Source organism: Lonchura striata, chromosome 2 (genome assembly GCF_046129695.1).
Source record: "Lonchura striata isolate bLonStr1 chromosome 2, bLonStr1.mat, whole genome shotgun sequence".
In the NCBI taxonomy this organism is placed as follows: Eukaryota; Metazoa; Chordata; class Aves; order Passeriformes; family Estrildidae; genus Lonchura; species Lonchura striata.
Window position 1 is genome coordinate 52,090,218 of NC_134604.1, and position 15,060 is coordinate 52,105,277.

A 15,060-nucleotide genomic window follows, 5' to 3' on the forward strand; every position below is an offset into this window, starting at 1 on the left:
GTATGAATTAGCCATTCTAAGCCTTCTTTAAGCATAGTACAAGGTGCATACTTCGGAATCATGATCTTATCCTAAAAAAAGCATTTAAAATAGGTGAGATGTGTTATACTCAAGAGTGCCTATTTCTTTTTATTATTGCAATGGGGAACTTCTGTTGACAAGCTTAAATGTTGACACATATACTTTAAATTTAGTGCAGAAGCCCATCTTTTTTAATCTAGTATTAATTACTGAGAAGAACATTTTTATGATGTTCTATAGGAGATACAAAATTAATTTGGGAAGATTCTTTTTTTGCAAAACCACCAGTTCACATTAAAAACCATTAATAAACGTGCTTGGACAGGTAGTTTGGAGAAGTGTAAACAATGTTGTGATTTATACAATTGAAACAATATTGTGATTTATACAGTTGCAACAATTACAGTGTGTTGTTCCATACATGTAAACTGACTCTATTGTGATAATTTGAGCAAGATTCAATCCCCTAAAGGTTTTAATCCTTGTGTTGTCTTGAATATTGTTTACAATTTCCAAACATTTTCTAAAGGACTCTTGAACCTGTTTAGGTATAATGGAACCATACATTTCTGTATTGGTAGTTTTCACTTTGCTTCAAGGACTAAAGTGGAAGCATCAGCCACAGTCTACAGAATACAGAAACCCCTTGCATATCAGTGGTTCACAAAATTGATAACAACTCTAAAATTAATTCCTGCTTTCTGTTCTCACATTTTCAAATGAAAGATATCAGGTGTGAGTAAGCAATTTAAATTACAATAGTAGCATAATGTGGATTTTATTTATTTTTAGCAATTTATACTCACATTAGTTTTGACCATTTAAAAATAATTTTGACACAGCATTTTGATAATCTTTGCATGGCTTGTTCCTCTTTGGCAATTTTTTGCATGGTTTTTCCTATTCAGTTAATTTGTGTCTGTTTTTCTGCAGATGGCTTCCTTAAATATTGGAAGGGCTGGTGCCTGTGTTGTAGTCATCAAACAACCATGACTTTGTCAGCTCTGCTTAGGATTTTACTGACTGTGAAATGATTATTTTTCTATGAGACAAAGAGAATGATAACTTCACAAGAACAAAGATCTACACAGTGAATACACTGTTGATCACAGACTCAAAGAAGTTTGGAAGTGACAAAGATTAAGTATTTATGCCCTATAAAATCATAAAACTGTTCACAGTCAGTGAACAATAAAAAAACCTCTGGAGTACTGTAGGCGTAAATATGTGAATGTAGGGTAGTAAGTTCAGGTGTCAGGTGTAAATGTGTCCTGGAGAACTGGATAATCACGGGAAATCTACACAAAGAGTGGAAAGGAATATGAAAACAGTTTTCATGGCTGTAAGAGAACTTTAGAAACATGAAAGAAAATTTAATCAATTTTAAACTGTGTTTTTTAAAAGAGAAAAGTGGATAGTAATATAATTTTTTTTTTTTTTTTTTGCTGTTCAAGTCTTGTCTTCAAATGGGTTATGTTCTTCTCATTTAAATGAGCAATTTGACTTTATTGAAAAGAAGAGTCAAATGGTCTGGATATTCATAGCAACTGAGCTGTGACTCTAGAGCAGAAAGAAACACAAAACTAAAAGTAGTCTTTTCTTTGTAACTTCAGATTGTACCTCCTCACCCGTTTTAATGCATCTTATAAATGAATCTATTGAGGGGGAAGCCTGTGTGTTTAATCAAGTAATATAAAGCAGTCCTGTGGCTGCAGTGGGGCTTTGTTGCAAATATGGGAGTCAAAGAAACAGTTACCTAATTCTTTCTTAATCTTATATTAAATTTAAGCATGTGGGCCCTAACCTCATTGTTTAATGCATCTACTGCATGTTGGAAGCTCATGACAAGCTGGAAAATTGATCCACTTATTTCACTGCATCATGTTAATGGATGAAACATGACAAGAACAGTCTATAGAGACTCTTCTAACGTTTTAAGAGGGAGAAAAATACTAAATTTTTATTTCTTTCTGATGATTGTACATACACAATTTTGCTTACTTAAAGCTGAAAATTTATGACTTTCCACTTATGACTGAGAATTAACTGCAAGTCAGGAAATCAAAATAAATGCAAGTGGAATAAGGAAAATTAGACCATTTGATCTAATAAATTTCATATGGTAAATATACTAGTGTCATCTGTGCTTCCCTTTAGGGTTGATAATTTTTGCCAATAATGATAGTTTGAGCTTTTGATTTGGCAGTAGATTTGATGCTAATGCTTTTCTCTGCTCAGCTGAATAAGTTAGAACCTAAGGCCACTACTGGAATATGAAATTCTGCTATTCAGGGATGCACAGCTTCTGGGAACAGGGCACCAAATATACTTCTCTAAAGCCTTGCTGATCCCATAAGAAACATTTTATGGCCCAAAAGCAGAAACTTCACAATCCTCTGTCACTAACAATTTTGAGAAGGAATTCTGTTTGCACATAAATGAGTTTTCTTAGTGGAAATCTCTGCAATCATTGGAGATTGAAAAATACGTAGAGCTTCCATCTTGGAATATTTGATTTGAAAATGTGTCTTTTCTTCTAGCTGCATCAGTATGCATGGAGGTTTTTGTTTACTGATGTAAGCTGAACTGCAATTCTGAAGCCTAAGTATATAGATTTAAATCTTTTAAATATTTCTCTGTCCTAATTTGGAATCAGCTGAAAACAATTAAATATTAATTTTCCACAGATAGTTGCCTTTTGAATTGCAATTAGTCTTTCACACACAAGCATGTGAATTTTTTTCCAACTACAACAAGTTGTTGAATAAAAAATGTTACCTCTCTAAAGATTTTGCTTCACATAAACACAAGTTTCGGAGACCAAATGAAGAAGATTCTAGAATTATAACAGTAATTAAATATAGATATTGGCATTTAGAACTCCTACAGAGATATCTAAAGAACTTAGAAATTGAATTTTAATTCTATTCCTAGAACTTTCTTTTGATTTCATTATATTAATACATAATAGAAATATTATTGCTCTACCTATACACAGATCTCCAAAGTTGGATTATTCCTATGGATTTTGTTCTGTGCCAAATTTAAGTGCCTTGATCATTATTTTCTTCCATTTTTCCTAATTTCATTTTTGATTCTCAATTTCCTTTTTTACTTTTTCAATTTACTTTTATTTTACCAAAATTATTCTCATGTGAATTTTTTCAGTCTATTCTACTTTTCTTATTCTGAAACAATAAAATTAGTATTTGTTTTATTTTGATTATGTAAAATCTAGCCACAATAAGAACCAAAATTGCCTTTCATATCTATACAAGTGCTACAAGTTTATTCTAAAGAGAATTTATGAATATTTTTTTCTTTACCATTATGTTTACTTTTACTAAAAAAATAATACTTTTACCTTTTCCTGAAAGGGAATATATTTAAATCCAAGTACTATGTAATTGTAGTCTTAATTTCTGTGGTTCATTAAGACCCATTTTACATATATATATGAGAGTTAAAATTGCTTCCAATACACTAATTGTGCTAAACAATATTAAGTTTACGTACTTAGAAAGTCACGGTCTTTCCAAAAAACAGGTGGCCTTGTTCATCTACCCATGATGTCTTTTCTCTCACATAATTTCTTTGATTTCAAAGCATAAAAATCACATTGAAATCAGAGCTGCAACAAACATTAATTTTACTGAAATCAATGACTAAATTCCTTGTAATGTAGATATTTCCTACTATGTTGGGATCCTTGTATATCTACACATAAAAATGTCAATTAATAGCTATTCTTTAGTGGAGCTCTTTAGTATTGACATTATGTGATCTGATTTTATAGAAAACTTTTCATTGTTATCAAAGTCACAAATAAGCTATGACTATTGTTGCATTTGCTTTAGTTACAATTGTTCAATAATTATTTTAATATATGTTCTTGCAATCAAAATACTGATATTGTTTAAAAATCAGAAGTAAATTTAAAAAAAATTCTTCTACATATAGAACAGACTTTTTATTCATATGAAACTTGTCCAATTATTAAGGCAATATTAAGATGCTTTCAGGGAGTTGCCTGCCTCATTAAAAATTTTCCTCTGTTAAGCTAACATTAATTGATGTAAGGGAACCATTTTAGCATAGACAAAGGATCATTTCCTTGGATACCATTCTCTTCTACAGAAACCTGCTGTCAGGTCAGTCGACCATTATTTTAAAAGTACTTAAGTTAAAATATATCTAGAAGTAGATATTTATTATATCTATAATCTTATCTCTATATATTATTCAAATACTTTCAATATGTTTTGAAGGCCCATATAAATTCACTTAAATGTGTTTATGTCTTAAATATTTTCTATTATTTCAATAAAAGTAACTGACAAAATAAATTTCAGGTTATGCAAGTTTTAATAACTCAAACCTTGATGTCCATGAGCAAACACCAGAAATGCTGAGCATTGTGATTATGAATGAAATACACTCTTTTCACAAGAGAATTTATATTCTGGAAAACTTTCCTTATTATTTTGCACACAATGAGCTGGGGAAAAAAAAAAGTGAACTATGACCTATGTTATCTATGAATTTGCATTAGTTATTTTATCAGGAATATATAGAGAAGGCATACACAAAGACTTCAGAAAAGTTCCTGTAACATTTATCAAATAGCAGTAATAGATTACATCATTTAAATTCTCACAGTATAAAATTATTGGATTTTTTGCATTTACTGCTCCAAGAAAATATGCATACACTGGGTAATGCAGGCTCACTGCCAGATCAGAATCTCAGTATGTTAAAGTAACTTCAGATATATTTCTTCAAAAACAGATTATCCATGCAGTATATCTGTTCTAACTTAAATGAGAATGCATAAAATATTCAGCAGAATAATTATTCTACAGCATTATTCTAAATCCAGTGTAAAGCTGCTCAAATTGGCATAACCTTTCAATTCATTGCAAATTCCCTCATTATAGTTCTGCTTCATAGTTCATGGGGACTGGGTACACTTCAGGACAGAGAAACTACTGAAAATCGTTAAATCAGCATAAGTTTGATTTCCATGTGCAGGACTACAGCTGTCACACATTAAACCATAAAGAAAATTACTAACATGTGTAAGAATTGTAGTGACAGGGAACAATAGTGCTTCGAGTCACTGGCTATTCACAGCTTCACCGTGGGGAATCTATGCAGCTGCCAATGTCATCACGCACTAAGGGTTGAAAAAGTAGCAAAGCTGAGGTATAAGCAACTTACACTTCTATCACCCCATACTTTCCCAGATTTCCCATGATGATCAAAAAATGCACAAAAACTAAAATAATGATGATAATAAATCCTCTCTTGCAGAAATCTAGTACTGGTCAGAATCAGAATTAGGTCTGTGAACCAGGTTCATGTTCAATATTCTTCACTTAGGTGGCCTACGTTGTGTGTTAAGTCTGGTGACATCTTTAGTGTCATCTTCCTAATGTCCCCAACAAAAGTATCATCAGAGCAGGGCTGCCTTTGATGGCATCCAGTAAGGAATAATGTTCCAAAGGGGAGATGTTTCCATTAAATAGATGAGCATTCAGTCTAGTCACCCCCACATAAGTGTCTGATACCATGTAAGATGCCCAAAACTAAGTTGTCCACACTGGGCTGGCACATATGACACAGATGAAGTTATGGAGTGGTAACAGAAGTTTAAATGGGCTGTAAAGTATCCCAGATGATATTATATACCTTTTTGTAGGCAAATGGAATATATATCTATGATCGCTCACATATATATATATATACATATGCATATGCACCCAGTGCCACTAGTTATTTGAAATTTCTAACAACCCACCTGCATGATAGGACAGCCAGAATTTAAAAATATTTTACTTTAGGTAGCTTAAACCTCAAAATATTAACTTTGATTTTCCAATGAATCATACAAATAGTAAACATAGGTGTGATATTAATTAATATTCATTAATGTTTGGACGTATGGGAAATGCTAACTTTTAGAGATCCTCTTTATAAGGAAAATGATCTTTTTTTGCATCATTTCAATCAAAAATGTGTTCTATAAGCAAGTGAGGAGTAAATCACCCTTACTCAACAGTTATTGAAAAAAATCACTTACATTAGTTGCTACTACCTAATCTAAACTTTTTGGGTTTGTTTTTCTATTTAACAGTAAAGTGTTTCTGAATGCAATTCTGTAAAGGTTTGGGTGGCACATTTCAGTCACATAGTGGAAAATCTCACATATAGACACACTGTGAAAACAGACTATTTAGCTTAGGTTTTTGGGTGCTTTATTTTTATTTTTTGCACATCTATATATTTTCCATGATATCAAGTAATTTTAAATGGTAATTTGTTCCTCTTGAAATGTAAAAGAGAAAGACTTGCTATAGCAGGCTGAATGAATAAATATCCATCTTGTAATAAAGAGGGTTCTACTGTGCAAATGTCCATATCAGAATTATACAACCAAAGGATTTTCTTATAGCCAGAGTAGAAAAATCACTACTTCCAGGACATGATTCATCTCATTAATAGGTGAAATAAATCACACTTTGAAAATGTGTTTCTCTCAATTGACAGCAAAAGTGCCTAAAATGACTAGTTCAGACAGAATTACTTAGGTTGGATAAGATGCATCTCTACCCTTTGATAAATGCCTAGAAGGAACTGCCCCCACAAACATTTATTTCTAATAAATATGACAGGAATTTAATTTAGAATATAACTCCAAGACTCAAATATGCATTGAACTAAAATTTCCGTGTTCTGATATCAAACACTCTTAGATATTTAGAGAGTGGATAATTTGGAGTTTTCAAATTATATGCAAAGGAAGCAGAAGATATCTCTTTGTTAACCTGGGAGAAAAAGTGTTCAGAAAATTGCAGTTTAAGCTGCTGGTTACCTACATTTTTAGATATATTTGAGGGATAAGGGAGCAATTTAATACAGTAACCTGCAAAACATATCTATATAATTAAACTTCACAAACTTTCAAAACATGAAATAGGATTATTTTAAAACAGGATTGCTATTATCAATGGTCATCATTACACCAGGCCCTTGTGTGGTCAGAAAAAAACTGAAGAAAAGCAGACACCTCCCACCAGATGGGTTATCTCAGCCAAATGTAGGCATACAGAAAAAACACCTGTTTTCCTTTTTTTTATTAAAGGTATCAATGAGAAATAAACAGATTTGGGCACCTAAATTAGTAGAAATACAAAAAAAAAAAAATGAAGTGTAGAAAAATGCTAATACTATGATCTGTCTGCAATTATAAATCTGCTTGATTTGTTTATAGATTTATCTACATTATCATTTATCTCACAAGTAGTTTACACCATACAACCTATTCTTTGACAGCTCTATGTATATAGACAAATAAAGAGATATTTTGTGTGATCAAATTCAACTTTTGAAATAACATCCATTGTTCGGCTAATGTAGGTGAATTTCTTGTTCTTATGAAAGTTCAATGTTTTGTGCAGTTCTGTAAAGAGTGCATAAGCACTGAATTTATTTTTCATTTCATTATAAACTGTGAATGTTTAGCACCTTCTAAAATCACAGACCATATTCTTTACTCTTTAATTTGCTTATTCCATTTTTCAAAATTGTGGCTATATTTTACGTAAGACATTTTTATGAAACATATGTTTATGTGTCTGGAATATGTCAGGATTCTGCTGGAATGAGATTACAAAACACACAAGCTTTACAAATGTATTTTCTATGTCACATACTTAACATATCTTTGGCTCTGTTTAGTTGACTTTGGGAAACAGACTCAGAGTTCTTAAAAAGTATATATATTAAGAAAATGAAAACAAGATTTTTGTTTAAAGAATTTAAAGGACAAACTTGCTTGGCTGCTATCATTCCCCTCTTCCCTCCTAAAAAGCAACAACAAAAATAAACAACCAAAAAAAATCCGGATAAATTTTAAGTCCTTTTTAATTTCAGTGTACATTCAATAATTTATATTGTCATACATTATAATTATTTTTAAAATTAGAATTAGAGGAAGAGCTGCTACCAAGCTGACACAGAAGTAACTGTTATGCACAGATGAAAGGTCATCATTAATTGGGGAAATAAAACCTAATTTTTCTAGAATGGCCTAGTAAACACAAAGTGTCAGCAGACTTATGCTAATAGATGCCTGATTCTTTAACTAAAATGCTTCTGCCTTCACCTTGCATACCAAAAGAGTTTGTATCAGATTGTGGCTGGTTGCTTTGGGGGAGAATCTGGAAAATGAGGTCTGAGTCTTTAATGCAAGAGGAACGCTGTTAAAGCAGGAATTATGTGGTTAACAGCATGTCACAAATATAAAATTTCCAGACCTGTCATATAAGCATGCAACTGTTTGCAGATGTATTATTGGATTTTTGCATCAAACGGATCCAGTCAGAAGTTTTGAAGTTTTAGCTGAAAACAAAATAAGTATTGAATTAATAACTTGGGATGTTGACATATGGGTTTACTTAGTATGGAAGAGGAAAGGCACAACAGAGCAAAATAAGTGAACAATGTTTTGGAATGTAAGACAATAAATACATTAAGAAAATGTATAAATATGGTTGTAAATACATTCAAGCTGTCCTAAGTTTTGCAATATTTGCAGAGCAGTTTACTGAATGTTATGCTTTCACCATGGTTCTGTTTTATCTTGGACATGTATGTATAGAATGCAAGTGAAGACAATAGAGCACAATGTTAAACTCTTAACCTGACTTTGTTTGACGCAAACTGTTTCTAAGAAATTTAATATTTAAAATGTCACTGTACAAAAATAAACCTGTCTGTTTTTATGTGTTGCAGAGGTGATTCTTTTAAGTGAATATGATAACACAATTAGGGGTTCAGCTTGCATATGTTAAACTTGCCCATACACAGTTTCACATGTGTAGAACTAAAAGGCAAGGATCTTAAGACTCTGATAAATATTACAATTTGTTGTTTATCCTTTTCTGAAGTCACACTATCAAGAATATAATGGCATGACAAATAACATCATTAAAAATTCATACTTTCAAGATTTTTTTTGATCATCTTTTATTGGAAAAAACGAATGAACTTCTTTCTCTCAAAAAGAAAAAGAAGTCCACATGCAGACCTATGTGATTTAAGTAGACTAAGATCATGACCTGCAAGTGAGTCTTATATGCTGTTCAATATTATCAATAAGAAAATAAATTTTCAGTGGAAAGAAATATACCTGTTCAGGCAAAACAGCTGTCTTGAGTCACATGTGTTTGAAGAGTTTTCTTGAATCACACATATTTGGAATGGTTTAGTGTCCAAAATGTTAACCTGGGGTATAAAATAAATCTGTGTTATAGGACCTTGTTGTAATTCATATTTCTTCACTCTACCTCCAGATTCCAGATTTCTTTTAGAGTGAGATCCAGCTGCACTCTACTGTCTGGGTAGACATTTCAGATTGACTGAGATTCAATCAATTTTTTTTCCGAGTTTTCATGTGTAATTTCAGAGAATCATGTATTCTCTGTTTTTTAAATCCATTCCCTGACTCTGTGAAGTGGATCATGGTATCCTTAAAATGCACAGGACTTATGAGAAGATACAGTAAAATATATTGAAGAAGATATGAGATGGATGCATGACAGGCTGAAAATTCTGCCAAAGTCAAGTTTGAATAGAGACTCCTGAAGCATAAAGAATGCATGTGCTAGAATTTTCATTAAGTAATTTCAAACTCCTTGGAGAGACAAATACTTTAGACATGAGTGCACCAATAAGCACAAATTTTGTATAACTGATATCAGGCTTTTGGTGGTGGACAGTTTAAATGCAGAAACTTTGCTGAGAATGTATTTCTCTTTAACATCTATCTTAACCTACTTTGGATGAGGGCTGAAGTGTCAAAATTATTTTTTATAAGAGATGCTAGAAAATATTTAAACAATAAATTCTTCTTGTGTTCAGCAGAGTTTAACTTTGGATATAATTAACTTTTGAGACTTAATTTACTTTTCTTGTGGTCTCAACATTTCTCTAGAGTAATATAGAGTCAAAAAATGGGTAATTATTTATGATTCAAATTAATGAAAAGGAGGTTGTCAAAAGCAGCCATACATTCTACATCATATTAATTCATGGAACTTTTGATCTACCAATACAGTACATTGCAAAACCTGTCTGACCTATTAACATAACTTTCCAAAAGAAATACAGTGGCACTTGAGCCCTGATCACTGTATTTCAGATCATAAACTAAGTAATATAAAAAGGTTCTTAGGATCAAAAACCATTCTTTAATAGGAGGAGACGCTTTATTTATTAAACAGAGATATTTAATTATTTAATACTTAATGGTGTAAGATTCAATTTTGAATCCTCATATGAAAATGTCAGACCTGTGAAGAAATTATATATATGCTTTCCTACTACTTACTCTTTTATGTATACTTTTGTCCTTTTTTTTAACCATATTTCATCCTACTCTCAATTCCAGCTTTCTGTTCCATTCATATGATAATTTTCTTCCTTTTAGTAAATGCTACTGTTTTGTGTTTCCCTCCTTTTCTCAATTTTCTTCTTATTGTAGCATTCTACCTGATCTCTGGGAACTTAATTTTTCTTACTGATTCTTATTATCATGGGTTGCAATATCTCCTGTGTCACTTTTATCGTGACCTCGTAGATCTGTTTTCCTTCTCAGTACTTTTCCTTCAAATTCCTCTATTTTTCTACATATGTACATATACATAATCAAGAAGTCCTGCTTGATTGTCTTGAAATTTTATTATTACAGCCATCCATACTTTTAAATTCTTTCCTTTTGTCCTATTATAAGTATTTGTCTTGGTTTGACAAGACAGGAGTCTGTGAAAGAGGGCAAAGCCTCCTGTGCAATGGAGAAGGCAAACCCCCCTCCCTCCGAATTACCAGGATCTTTAAATTAAAAGGCTCTCAGGCAGAGATATGGGAATGGGAGTAACAATTCTTTACTAGGAGAAAACTAGATAACAATTTAAAAAGGCAAATGCAATCAGTACAAACAAAACTAGTGAAAAAAGTCCACAACCTGAGGATTCAGGGTGTTGGTATCAGTCCGGTTGAAATGATAGCTGCTCCTCTTGCAGTGGCTGATGAATTTCAGCTGAAGTGGTGATCTTTAGAAGGGTATAGTTTTCTCTGAAGATCTGGTGGCAGTTGGGCTGGTCTTCCTCTGCGCCGGGGCCGCCTCCGAGCTCCGCCGCCGTCGCCTCACCACGCTCCCGCTACTTCTCTGCGAAATCCCGCAAAGAGAGCGGGAGCTGCTTCTCTGCGAGTGCTGCCGAAGGAGCTGCTTCTCTGGGAAAATCCCGCAAAGAGAGAGCTGCTCTGTCCCCAAAAAGGTACCCCCTTATACCATAAAGGAGTGCTTGGCTTCCCCCTCTGGGTGGAACCTCTCACAATGGGATGGTGTTACATTTACCAGCCTGGCAGTGAGTCAGTCAATAGTGTATAAACAAACCATTGCCTCTATGGGCCAACCATTGTCTTTGGGACAGATAACAAACCTGCCCCAACCTCCAACAGATGGCAAATAGAATACAAGCTTATCTCACAACCCAGGACATTATCCACCCCTTATTCTATTTCCATCTGCACACCATGAAATCTTACACCCAGTTCTCTCTTAAGACCAAGTTTCCCTGTGGTACACAGCGGGTCTCCCCATCTTTCTTCATTACCCACCAAGTGTAACCAGGTCCTTGAGCAAAGACAATCCCACGAATGGGTTGGTCTTTGCCTGAGGTGGGATTAATCCAAACAGTTTTCCCTAAAATACCTTTCATATGTACTACAGGGACCTTATCTCCATCTACTGCGTGTAAGGGTTCTGACTGGGCAGGGCCAGCTCGATTGATGAGGATGAATTATTAGTAATATTGACCTACAAAAAAGAAAATAATTGCTAATTATACAGTCATAAAAGCTTTGTTTTCCTTTGTACCATCTTTTGTACTATAACTTCATATACTCATGCTGCTAAACAAATTGCATAATTTCCCTGTCAGGAAGAGTTAATATATATAAAAGCAAGTTAGTACTCTTCATTTTCCTCTGATAATTGTGTTCTATAAAACTGGGAGGGGTTGAACAGGGAGATTCAGACTCTACAAGGGATTCTTGTTAAGCACAGTGAAATTAAGAACTACAATCACCAGCTGCAAAGCAAAGTCAGGGAAAATTGGTAGACAACAAAGAGAAAATAATTATTTACAGGGCCAGACTGGCCAGGAAAAAAAATATATATTTAGAGGAGTTATGCAAAAAATGTAGACAGAAAATAAAAAAGGTGTTTAAGTAGGAGAAGATTAAATTTATAGAACTACCTTTTAACAAAAGTGCTTAGAAGTTAACTGGAAAATTGATTAATAAACTCCAAAGGACATAAACCCTACATTATTCCTATATCAGATTATTTTATCACAATTTGTCACGGTCACCAATTGTCCTGGGAGGACTCTGCAACTTCAAAAAGTAAGTTTTGGAAGTTTGTCAATAAGACGTACCTAAAGCTGCTGCCATTCCTTGCAAATCAGAAATGTAAATGAAGATTTTCAATATTATAGCAGCTTTTCTAATAACATCCACAAAGTTCTCTTATCCTCTTTTTGCAGCAACATATTATTTCTACTGGGAAAATATGCAGAAATTAATTATGTTAGTATCTTGATCCACAAGTTCATTTGGCCCAAGGACTGTAAAAAATGCTGCTTTGTGAATTCACAATGCTACACTCTCTCTGTAGCCTCATGTTAACTTTTAGATTTGCTATACTCATCAGCCTTGCAGCTGGTGCCCCAGCTATGATGAGGGGATTTCACAGAACACAATCTCCACATTGCTGCGAATGTGTCATTAAGCAGCAAAGAATGAAAGGTTCATTGAGCCAGAGAGAGAGCATGAGCACCAGTGTGAGAAGGAATATGACTTTCTAATCTATTAATCTGGGCATTCATCATACCAAATTTCTGGGGTTTAGCTCTGCATAAAATGTTTCATATATTACATTTTGTAGTTTATGATCCTTTAACATTAAAAAGATATTACACAAAATAATCATCAATGAAATGTAGTCCTGGATCTTCTCATTTTCAGAATTTCCTATTATCTAATTTAGGTAGTTCTAATCACTTATATGCTGATTGGCTATGTTCCCTTCTTAGATTAATTTAGATTCCTGATCCTGGACAGTTTTAGGTACATGAGCTTATATTTACACTCTCTGTACAGTTATATTCCTAATTTACCTCTTTAAATTACTTAGGCCAAAATGATGAAGATAAACCCAGATATTCAACTTCCAGGAGATTTACTAATAGAAGTTCTAAGTAATTTTAATACAGTCCCATGGACCTGTATTTCATCAGAGGAAGTTCACTTATAACCAGTACATATTGTATAAATTTCTTCTTAAAAAATGAAATAGCCACTCCCACCTCCCCTACATTTTCATTATAGATGTGAAGTTTAAAGATCTTATAGTATTTGGAAGCATAGCAAAAAAATGGCAGCTTAACAACAAGAAGGCCTACTATGAATCTAAAGCAATTTCCAGAATTTTAAAGGTCCAAAGAAATAAAACTGTGGGTAAATTTCTGAAGACAAATATGGTATCTTTGAAGCAATGGAAATAAATTTCCTTGACTGTATCCAAGATAGAAGATAAGAATGTATTGTAGTGAGTATGCTTTCTTGCATCGTCTAACCTACACTACTAGTATCAGGAAACTGGTAAATCTCTAAAACAAAGAAAAACTTTGAATTTTAAAACCTGGTTAGCAGATATAAAACAAAAATCAAAGTGGAAATTATTAATTTATTTTTATCAAAATCTATGGTGACACTTGTCTATAATGGCAGTCTGTGACCTGTAGTGAGTCAAGGAATCAAGCAGCTGTAGGGGTTATTTTTCATTTTTATTGTGTTTTGCATAGCTTAACTACCTATGTTACATACATCATTCATGCAGATTTTATTGGTGTTGGTTTTAAAATTCAGAAAATTAGTTTAATTCAGAACATTAAAGAACAAAAAATTGGTGTTTTTTTCCTTCTCTGTCTCTTTTTTTTTTCTTTTTGATGGTATTTTATTGCAAGTCAATGATATTCATCAAACAGGCAGACATAAAAGAGAGCCTGTCTGACCACAGGCAGAGTTCTTCACAGTTTGACAGATGCCTTCATCTGATGCCTGGTACCATTACATCAAGATCCATTTGGGGGATAAATTACGAAAACAAATACAAAGCTCAGCCTGTCTGAAACTGCCTTTGAAGAGTTTGATAAATCCCATAGTTGTATAAGATAAACACAATAGTGATCATTAAAATATCTTAGGATTGCCCTAGTATGACACTAGAAAGATATCTAGAACTTCATTAGGTAACTGGAGCCTGTACTGAGCAAACAGCCCCTAAACATCAAGGGACTTCTGTGGCTGATATTATTGGTAAAAAACGGAATAAAAAAATTCCTTTATGGTGTCTTCAGTGTATAAGGAAGAATCAAATGAAGGGCTTTCTGTTGTATCAGAAAGAAAAACATGTTACCTGATGGAAATTAATGGCAGACTTTCAGCTATTTTGAATGTTTCAAAAAGAAGAAGAAAACCTGCCCGTAAGAAGATAGAAATGGCTGCACTATTTTTGGTGAAAGATCCACTGACCTTCTCATTTTATCGTTGAGTAGTGACCAGCACCAGGAGCTTCAGAAAACAAAAGTTACGGGGTTATTTTGTCACCTACTGCTGCCTAACTTTTCTCAGTGCCTGAGAACTGGCGTAGGCAACACAAATTTTTGTGTTCTCAAAAGAGAAAGAATTTCTGCATTGTAACAAAGAAAGAATGACTTCTCTTTCCTTGTTTTTTCAATCTCTTTTAATTTTATTTTACTTATTATTTTATATAATTCACTATTTTTCATACATGGCATCTTTTTTTCTACCTAAAGAGGCTTATTTTCTTTTCATTTTACAGTACTTACTTGGTAGCTTCAGCTATCTTTGTCAATCTGTTGCTGCTTTTTTAAAGGAAATTTTATTATA

At 33.1% G+C, this 15,060-nt stretch overlaps 1 protein-coding gene across 1 annotated transcript in view; it reads left to right on the forward strand.

The window, feature by feature from the left end:
* KLHL1 (kelch like family member 1) overlaps positions 1-9,340 on the forward strand; it is a 185,967-nt gene extending 176,627 nt beyond the window's left edge. The window contains exon 11 of the mRNA XM_021548042.3: positions 955-9,340. Within this exon, the coding sequence (XP_021403717.2) occupies positions 955-1,014 (60 nt within the window). The 3' untranslated portion in view covers positions 1,015-9,340. The remainder of the gene's footprint in view (positions 1-954) is intronic.
* Positions 9,341-15,060: the final 5,720 nt, after the last annotated feature.